Source organism: Cyprinodon tularosa, unplaced genomic scaffold (assembly GCF_016077235.1).
Source record: "Cyprinodon tularosa strain WSP-4 unplaced genomic scaffold, ASM1607723v1 ctg120, whole genome shotgun sequence".
NCBI classification, from domain to species: Eukaryota; Metazoa; Chordata; class Actinopteri; order Cyprinodontiformes; family Cyprinodontidae; genus Cyprinodon; species Cyprinodon tularosa.
Window position 1 is genome coordinate 1,706,496 of NW_024038004.1, and position 10,380 is coordinate 1,716,875.

Genomic DNA, 10,380 nt, shown 5'->3' on the forward strand with positions numbered 1-10,380 from the left:
GTCATTCAAAAAGGGAGGAGGGGATGTAAGATTCATTTTGTTGCCTTGGAGACTACAAATCAATTGCAAGTTGCCGCATCTCACCTTCCATTCCCAATGAGCTGCCTCTGTCACTGCTTGCGTCATCAGGGCTGAGGGCGGACCCCCGTTGATGGAGGCGTGAGTCAGGAGCGCTCTGATTGGCCGCCGCAGTCAATGAGCTGCCATTGAGGATTTCGGGCTCCTGTTGAAGGCAGGCTGAGCGCACCGCCTCTTGTATAAATAGTGAATCCAGCTGGGCTTTCTGATCAGACGCATCAATTGGCGGAACCGATCTCTTTGTCTCGGCTGTGCAACTTGCTGCACTGTTACTTTCGCTTTTCTTGAGCATCTTAGGCAATTAAAAACTTTTAATTAATACTCAGATTTGACGGAATTGACAGCAGGTGTGAATTCATGTCTGCATTTTCACCACAGATCTACTGGTGAGTACCCGCATCTCCTCTAATGACACCTGTTACTGGCTTGGATTTGTTTATATTTTGTTTTTTATGCCACTTTGTGAACCTGTTGTAAGAATATGGTAATCCGTTTGCATAAAAATCCTCGCACTTTGTTGATTTATACCTGAGGCGGAAGAACTATGAAAGAGCTGCTTGAGGTTGACTTTGTTTGGTGATTTCCCTCTGAATCAGCCACCTTTGTTTCTCTACACCCACTCTTGTTTCCTTTCAGATCTGTCGGGTGTTGCCCCTGAACTTGGAAAATTTCAGGGTAACACGGATTAAAGGTGTAGGCAAATCTAAGGTCTTTTTTTTTTCCTATATTCCTTCAAATCTCCACCTTTCTTTTGAGTGTCCACATTAGTTTGACTTTTCTTCTCTTAAACTTCTATTTTTGTACTCCATGCTATATTCAGTGTGCAAAGATTCACCTTTCTCCTCATTAATCTCTAGTAGCTGCAGGTGCATTGACATTTAAAGGAACATTTACTTTAAACATTTACTTGGAGCACAAAAGTGAAATACTAGACTCTTACACAGACAAATTACACAGCAAAATGGTTTGGAAGATATGCAAGTTGTTTGAAATCTCATTTTGCAAACACCATTAAAACCTCAGGCGCCTCTGTCTCTACCAGGAAGTCAAGAATCTAGCTCTACTGTAGCCACAACTTTTTTCCTGTCTTTGTTTTCTTGCACTTGGCACATGGTCGCCTTTTTTTATTTATTTAATCTCTGTCAGGAAGTTATTTCCTTATAGCAGGAGTTCCTAATGTAATTAGGTAGCATAGCTGGGATGTTTCTCACAAGGTGGGTCTGTCTCCAGTGCATCTAAAGCAAAACACTGTGCTTCAGAGCAATGATACGAAAAATCTACTTTGTTGGCAGTGACACAACTTGTTGGTAGAGGAGTTGAGTGTTTGCCAGCTGTACCTGCCAGGTTATGCGACTTGGCTGGTGGGGAAACATCAAGTGGGCCTGAACTGTCAGCAGCTTTGCTCATGTTGCCACATGGGTGAATATTTATGATCATAGTAGTGGGAACTGCTGGGTGGCTGCGGCAAACAATGTTGATGATGACGGATGCAGATTCTTTACTTTTACAGATTACTGCTCCTTGGGTGTTGAAATCCAGTAAGGGCAAACGATGTGGGCAGAAGCACTTTGGCATGTCTGACAGAAACTAGTCAGGATTATGACAAAAGGTATAGATTTAAAGTAAGGTCGATCTTTAGGCAAAGAGCTCAAGACTGTTAAACCATCATTTGAGTTGAGTGTTTAAAAATGGGGTTATTATGCAATTAGTTGTAATTCTGGATAAAAGAATCAACAACTTTAGGGACCTGGGGGTCAACATCTCTTCAAATTATGTCAACTAAATTAGGTTATATTGATATCCCAAATCTCAGAACATCATTAATTAAAGGCCAATATGGTAGCAGCTCTTTACAGCTGAACTCTGGAGTACACATACCGGTAGATTACATTTAGTTTTTTGTTATCTGTTGTCAGTGTGGAAATGTCAATGGGGTTGGATTAATGGTGTAAAAATTAAAAAAGCCTTCCATCTGTCTCAAACTTCTCTAAAAGATTATAAGGTGGTATCAAGTCTCCCTTTTGGGGACATGTCCTTCAATCTTTGATGCTTGAAATGACCCAAAGGCATTTGTTTAATCCCAGGTAAAGTTGTCGCTAAATACCCTCCCACTTCCTCCTCATTGTGCCCCTTCATGTTTTATTGGGCGATGTTCTGTTATTCTAAGCTGAGCAGGATGTTTATACAATCCAAGACCAGAAATATGACTGGCAAGACCAGAGTGTTTATCTTTTTCTTCTCTCTCTCCCCATTCCCGTCTCTTCATTGTCTCCTCAGGTCCTTTCTGTCCTTCCTGTCCTTCATCCCTCTGTTGTCCTCTCTTTTCTACATGTCCCCTTGTAGGGAACAGTGTGAAATGTTATAGGTTCCTGCATTTTTCCTACCCAAACCACTGCACAGGCATGTAATCTTTTTATTTTTAGACATCCTTCTATTGTTTCAGCCTGTTGATCTGGTCTGTGTAGGAACTGTTGCTTATCCAAAATCCGTCGGAAGTCTTTTGCTTTTTTTTTTGTTTTTTTTGTTTTTTAATTTCCCAGCCACCCAGCAACCTGTTGAGAAAATTTTAGAGATGGAAAAATTGAAGCCGCCTTTGCTTCAGGGTGTATTGACCTGCTAGGATTGAGTGAATCATGTGACATGATTCACCCTGATCTGGATGGCAGTGTGCTAATTTTGGTTCTTGATTATACTCTCATTGCATTTTTTTGCATCCAAAAGATGGTTGATGGACCTATTATTATTATTATTATTATTATTATTATTATTATTATTATTATATATATATTTTTTTTTTTTTTTTTTTTTTTTTTTTTTTTATTTAAAAACTTAAAAAAATTACTTATTTGTACACTGACAATGGATTCTGCTTAAAGCTGAAAAAAAAACCCACAAAAATCTGTGAGATGTCTTATTTGGCAGGCTATGAATCCTGAATTGTATACCAGCTAAGGTGGTTTTGGGCATTTTGCTGTTCAGCTACATATTCCTATGGTAAAGGGTTTGCATTACTCAGTTGTCCTCTCCTTGTGTACTGAAACTCGGACAAGCAAAGACTACTAATCTGGATGTAGACTGATGGAAAGATCCCTTCTCCCTTATTTATTCGCATTCGGATGGCTCGGTGACATAGGAGTACCCTGTGCAAAGAGCCATATTGCACATTTTAAAAAAATCCTAACAAAGAGTTCTTAAACGGTGACTGTGTAACCCAGAACTGCGTCATAAATCCTTTTTCTTTGTGAGTTTAATGTCTCGTGAATTTAGAGTGAAAATTGTTCTTTTGATATTTAGCACCTGTTTTGAGGAGAGGAGAACTTGCTTTACTTCCTAGCTTCAAAAGTCAACGTGGCTACAGATCATATCTGCCCAAGTTCAACAGGTGTTAGCAGACACTACAGTGAAAGTGCCGTTCTAGCAGACACCTCAGTTTGGCCTTATAAGTTGTCTCTTTTAGATATTTCTAAAAGTGTATATGACATCTGTTGGTTCTTATGAATATTTACTGTTCTAAAAATAAGCGTTTTCAGACTTTAGTCCTATTCCTTCTTTCCAAATGCCACACCTGCTTTGTACAGATTAGGATAAAAGGGATATGCATATGAAAAGATAGACTGTGCCCCCTGTAGACATTACAGTTCCTCAGGTGAGTGAGTAAACCAGGTGACGGTCATCATTTTGATGACTACAAAATGATGAATCAGAAGCTAGAGGCTCTAATTGTTAATCAGCACAATGTATAAAACTGCTTTTGTCTTGCTGTTTTTTATTGTCTTTATTTTTTGCATTGTTAGTAACTCTGAGTCATCAACTCATCTCATCTCAAATCATATTTGGAAATTCCCAAAAACATATTTCATGTATTAACTGTGAAACTCAAGCAGGTGTTTTAACACCACTGGTTTCAAAAACGTGACTGTCAGCTGATTGTAACATTTTACAGATGGTTGGATACATGGGATATATATATATATATATATATATATATATATATATATATATATATATATATCTATCACATCACTGCAGGTTTTCATTATTTCATCTTAACTTTGTTGAAAAATTTTGACATAAAAGTAGGTCAAGTGAAGCCCACACACCCTTTACCATTGCATGCAGCAAAGTCCATTATATTGTAATGTTTGAATGCATGTAAGCATCTTATCCGGTTCCATTTTCTTTGGCCCGAGTAGCCATAGACGCACAGACCACAGCACTGTGGCTAGCGACTGACCACTAGGCTTTAAATAGAGACCGTGAGAAGGCAAATACGCGTCTTGTCTCAGGGTTCATGTTTGATCAGGGACTCCTCTCCAATGTTTACGGTTATAAAACACTAGGAATCCCTAGGCACGAGTTTTACAAAAAACCTGTATAAAATGGAAAGTTTGTCCCGGCCTCGAGTGCATCAGGTTCCTCCCCATTCAAATACCACATCACGCCCCCAGCACACTCTCACAATGACTGTTCCAAGCTGCAAGTGCAAGAGCACATCTTTCTGTTGTAGAAAGCCACCTTATGCAAGCGACACAAGTGCTGCAGCTTTGCAGTGCATTAGAACGCCAGACCCAGTAGTGGAAGTTTTGGTCCATTGTGGTCAAGATGCACAGAGAATAAACAAAAATCTAAAGCTTGTACAGGGAAGTGAATGCACGAAAGGCTTGGGCCTTGATCTGCATATAGATTGCTTGTGGTGTTTTTATCCATGTGATATTTTCCATTGACTGTGACCCTAATGTTTTGGTACACTGTTTTTTATGTGCAGATATGACTTGGAAAGAAACAAATATAAGCGTTTAATATGCTTTTTACTTCAGTGCCTTTATAGTCCAAGTTGTGAATATACATTTTCTCTGCACATATGTTCACTCGCTAAATCTCTCATCTTTCTCTCCTGCAGCCCAGTGTTTGTGCCTGTCCCAGATATGACTGAAGTGATGATCAGCAACACGCCCATGGAGGATATGAGGCTCAGCCCAAGCAAGGACAGACTCACCTTCCAGGTAATGCACACATTAAAAACGGACAGTAAAACAGTGCTTCCTTTCTAAATGCCTTTCCCATGTGTTTAATGTGGAATTCCATTACATACAGCATAGATTTGTTGAGACAATATAACAAGCTGCTTTTGAAATTAGAAAAAGGGAGCTGCGATGACTTGTGATTTAACATCAGAGAAGAATTATGCATCAAGGTCAACTAGAGCCACTCTTTTATATTATATTTTCTATATTTAAACTTAATTTCCCAGAATGGCGTAAAACTAAGCAGTCAAGATTCACAAGATTAAGATTTGTTTTTCTAAATAATTAAGATTCAATGGTTGCAAAAAATATGAAGGTGACCATCTTTGCTTTGCTCTTTCAGGGAGGAAAAGAGGAAATTTAGTCCTGCACAGAAAATAAATATCACATATAATGGAAGCAGGTGGTCCTGATAAGCTGCCACCTGCGTCTTTGTCTTGCTGTCTGCTCAATAGGGTTGTCTTGAAGCATAAACTGAGATTCAAATTTCCTTTTTTTGGAGCCTAGGTTGAACAGTTTTCCAGTCTTCTAGAAATGTAAACAGCAAGTTGATTAGTTTTTCATTTTAGAACCTGAAGAGGATGGAGACTGAGGGGCACTTTAAATGCTGAAACAAATTTCTACTTGTGTGCAGTTGAAAACTTTGACTTTTGGAAACATTGATGACATATTAAGTACATATTCAGAGCTTTCAAATCAGTACATTTATAAAGCAGCTGTCTGCTCTAAATGCCATGCAGAAAGGATGCAGACTGACCCAGAGGAAGAGCTTTGCTTCCTATGACTCCTTGGTTTACACCCAGCTGTGAGTCTGGATTGAACGGAAGAGGCCAGAATGAAAATGAGCATCACATTGCTTTTTTTTTTTTTTTTTTTTTTCCCCTTTCCTTCTGAACTCTTAACTGGGAATTTAATCTCAACAATTTCCCAATGCCCCAGGTTTTGCTTAGAGAGAAGCTCTGAGGAAGGAGATGGTTTCACCAGTCGTATCCCTAATCTCTTACACAAGTTGATAAAGTGAATGTAGCCCATGGTCCTTCAAGAGGAAATTAAACGAGATGAAAATCGACCTAGAGTTATTCTCTCAAAAGGCAGCGTCATGATTCAGATTCCCCACCCCCTTCCCCTGGATAAGAAAATGCCCATAATGTGTTGGCAAAATCTGTCGCTTTCTTTTTTTGGAGGCTGACGCAAAGAAAATATTGCAATGCTGGACAAAACAAAAGGCAGATACGCCCTTTATTTGCCTGCAAACGGACATGGTGTGATGCTATAAATCTGTTTGGAAATGGATTGGAACATGTAAGCCTGAATTACCTGAGATCTCATTCGTAAAGCATACTTACAGTATAGCTTTTTTCTTTTTTTCTTTTTTTGCTCCTTTTTTCTTATGGTATTCTGTCTTCTCTCAGACTCTTCCTTATGGTTGGAAGAATCGAACACAGCTGGATCTCTTTATCTCTTGTCTCATTCTGGCTCTTAGTATGCTTTCTTTCCACTCGGCTCTGTGCCCAGACAACGACAACAACCCAGCTGAACCTCTGTGACTTGGTATGAAATATACAGGTCTAAAAATATTCATCTATTTTATCCAAACAGCAAAAAAATGCTGTTCTTGGACCAAGAGTAGCAGCCCATCACTCCCCCCAGAACAAGTTCCCCTGCTTCTGAGAAAGTTTGATGTTTAACAGGGGATGTATGCAGTTTGTCAAACTGCCTCTCATGCCCTTAATATTAGACTCAAGCATTTCAATTTTCCTTCACCAAATTAAGAAATATGGTCTGGCTATTCCATGAAAAATTATTTTAAACCTTTAACTATAAAGATTCACAAAAAACTTGCAGCAATTGTATAATTACTAATATTTAGAAATGCAACTTTCAGCTTAGCTGTTATTACTGGTGAATAGTGGATTTTATTGGAGGCAGGAATAGTTTGTGTATAGTAACAAGCTGCAGGTTAATCTGTATCAAATGGCAGTATTAAGGATTTCATTTATGTGCATTACTGTGTTCACCCCCTCCTACTTTCATGCTTGCCCTGCAAGCCATTTTGTAGTGAAACTATGACAAATCAATTTATTTTTGCAATTTAGGCAACCTTAAGAATCTAACATAACTTAATTTCACTATACTTTGTTACACCTATTTAGACTTTTGTTATTGCTGTTTGTTATTCTAAAATGGGTCAAAGCCCTAAGCGTGACTTCCTACCGGTATATACGTTTTACTGGAGTTGGGAACCCCCTCGCATAGTAGTTTGAGTAGAACATAGGAAAATACTTGCCATGCAAATTGAGAACATTTCATACCCTATTTAGGTTTGAAATAGAAAATGGTTCAGATGCAAAATTAAGTCCCTGTAAAACAGGGCTTTGCTATAGTCCTAATGAAAAAAAATGTATGCAATTGACTAAACAGCCTTGCGTCTCTCATTAGTCGGCTTAAGTTATATTAAACAGCCATTCTTATGTGTGTATTCCCTGGAATCAAAACCCTTATTGTTACTTTGAAATTTCCAAAAGGCTGCAAACACTCCCAAGTCTGATTTGTTGCATAACGGAAAGGCTGGAGGCTAAATGGGCTAAAATGCACTAATTCTGTTATAATACATGTCACTTGCTCTGGATCAGCACCACAAAGTGACATCTTGTGACAGAATGTTCCATGAATGACCAGTAGCAATCTAAATTTAGCTGTGTACTTTCCACAAAGTCATGTTCGCAGTTCATTCAGGGAGCTGATATCATTTAAATTGCTTTTTGCAAGATTCTAGTGCTTCATCTGGTATGATTTTTAAAACTCCTGATTCCCTCAGTTACGACTTCAATACTAAGGAGTGTTGCCAACTCTACCTGGTGGCAGTTGGGTATGGTGTGTTCACTAATTAACTAGACATCCACTTTTTAACTTCTGATTTCTCTAAACATATTTACTTTTTCCACTCTTTCACTTTATCTTTGGTCTGAAAAAACATTTTTGTATTTCCAGCAAATTGACTTCTTGCCCATCTGAAGACTGCTCACCAAAATAAAAGGTTTAGGTTTAGTATTCCATTTAATATGAATTTGTAGGATGTTGGCTGAAACTGCATGGAGTCTCGTGTTAAAAAAAATTTACTCAAGTATGAGGAAAGATGGATTACATTTGCTGAAGGAATGTGGGATGGGCAAGAGCAGGTCCTCTGCCATGCAAGTACAAATCTGTAATCAGTTCTCATCAGATGCTTAGTCAGCTCTCAGATATTTAGGACAGCACAGGTGTCAGCAGTACTTCTAGTTTAACCATTTAAGGCCAAAACTGGTTGATCCAAAGGTGCACTACCTCTTTGCCTCATGCAACCCTTGTTGTAATTGCAAAATTTAAAGTTGACTCCCTAAAATGTTTAAAATCAATGTCTCTCCTTTCCAGATATTTCCGGACCCCTCAGACTTTGATCGTTGCTGTAAGCTTAAAGACCGCCTCCCATCCATCGTGGTTGAGCCAACAGAGGGAGAGGTGGAGAGCGGAGAGCTTCGCTGGCCTCCTGAGGAGTTCCTTGTCAGTGAGGAGGAAGAAGAGGACGAAGAGGAGCAGAACAATAGCAGCATGCAGAATGGACAGCCAGCACAGAATTCCCAGCACTAGAGGCTGGGTCGTTCAGCACCATGTTCACTTTGTTCTTTGGTTCTGCGGGATAGTAGCCTTCTTCACGCATTGGTCATACTTCACTGGAGCACTGCAGCACATTCAACTGACACATCCAGTGTCTCTTGTTGCCATTTCTTTACCCATGGCACAAATGTATGCATCCACCAAAACTAAAAATGACCCTCTCCCCGTCGATTGACTTTAGACTAACCTTTCTTCCTGTGTGGACACATCAAAATGGGGGTTAAAGATCAGATAAAGTCTACATCCCTCCCCTACTTCCCATTGTGTTCATAATATGTCAAGTCAATGGCGATGCTCGGCTCAAGAGCAGCAGATTAGTGCTTCACGAGCGGCTCTTCCCCTGCAAGAGACAACTCTGCTCTGACCCCAAAATGGCTGGCATCATGACCCCAGAGTCTTTATACCTGTGTGCAGAGCAATTGTGGAACCTGTGGGGAGTTATTGTACAGTGCACTGTTTTGTTTTTAATTGCTTTAATAATTATTGCCACTGCTGTCTATAGATTTGTCTCTTGATGTCAATGTTGGTTGTCTTTGAGAAGTGGATATTTTGTAGAAAGTTACTGGGATTTGTTTTTGTTGTTTTCTGCACAGAATTTGCTGGGGTTATAAATGATAAAATAAGTTGTTAGTTATTTTGAAGAAAATCTTGAGCAGAAAACGAAAAGTGTAACTGACCGACTTTGCAAGCTTACTGTGCACTGAAACCAGAGTTATGCTATTAAACCTGTCATCACATTGGCCTCCAAGAACCAGCGCTTGGATGACAAAGCTAAACGTTTAAGGATGAGCTTTTGAAAGAGGGCACTTGTTAAAGCAATGTAAAAAGCCAATGAAGGATGTGTAAGTACATGTTCCTGGTGTGATGAATTGAACATCTTTTCTAGTCTTCCTGTTTAAAAAAAACAAACAAAAAAAAACAGCCATATGTTTAATGCCATAAAGTTGTGGAAAAATTAGGCAATACCTGAAACAGTACTTTTCATTGACCATTGGGACAATTGCCAAAAGGTGTTTGGAAGTTTGTATGTTTGTGTGCGAGTGTGGGTGGGTATGAAATATGCAAGTGACTTGTCCAGGAGTCGTAACCAGTTCAAGTTTGAAAAATCTTTGTTCTTTTTTTGTGGACAGTTTGATGTTACTGTTGTGGAAGCATGACTAATGTCCGTCTCTTCAATCTTTCTCATGTGAGTGGCTTTAGGGCTGTATACAGAACATCTTCGTCATGTCAAGTTGCCTACAGGTCCCCATATTGTTTTTGTAAAGCTCAGGGAGATTAGCCGCCATCTTTCTCTTGTTACTGTTTGTTTTGTTTTATTTTGTATTTAGACCACTTTTCTCATTAATTATTGCAAAGACTGTAAATAAAGAAATCAAATTTGCTATACACATGTGTGGGTCTACAGTAATTTTTTTGCGTGTTCTTGTTTGAAACTGGGTAATCCTGTGCACTCGTAGCAGTTTCCAGAAGTTCCCTGTAATTTTCCTCTTGTAAATCCACTCCCCCACACACACATACACTTAGATCTACCCCCCACTCATCTTACCTGCAGTGGTTGGAGAAAAGCAGTCTTGTTTCCTGCTTGGCATCTTTCACACTGAGAACATCTCTCTCCCTCTATGAA

The 10,380-nt window shown here is 39.2% G+C and overlaps 1 protein-coding gene across 1 annotated transcript; it reads left to right on the top strand.

The window, feature by feature from the left end:
* Positions 1–245: 245 nt before the first annotated feature.
* Positions 246–10,142, top strand: lbh (LBH regulator of WNT signaling pathway). Its single transcript, XM_038272919.1, has 3 exons — positions 246–464; positions 4,979–5,081; positions 8,514–10,142. The coding sequence occupies exons 1-3, from the start codon at positions 436–438 to the stop codon at positions 8,727–8,729; spliced, it is 348 nt and encodes a 115-aa protein (XP_038128847.1). The 5' UTR covers positions 246–435; the 3' UTR covers positions 8,730–10,142.
* The last annotated feature ends 238 nt before the right edge of the window (positions 10,143–10,380 follow it).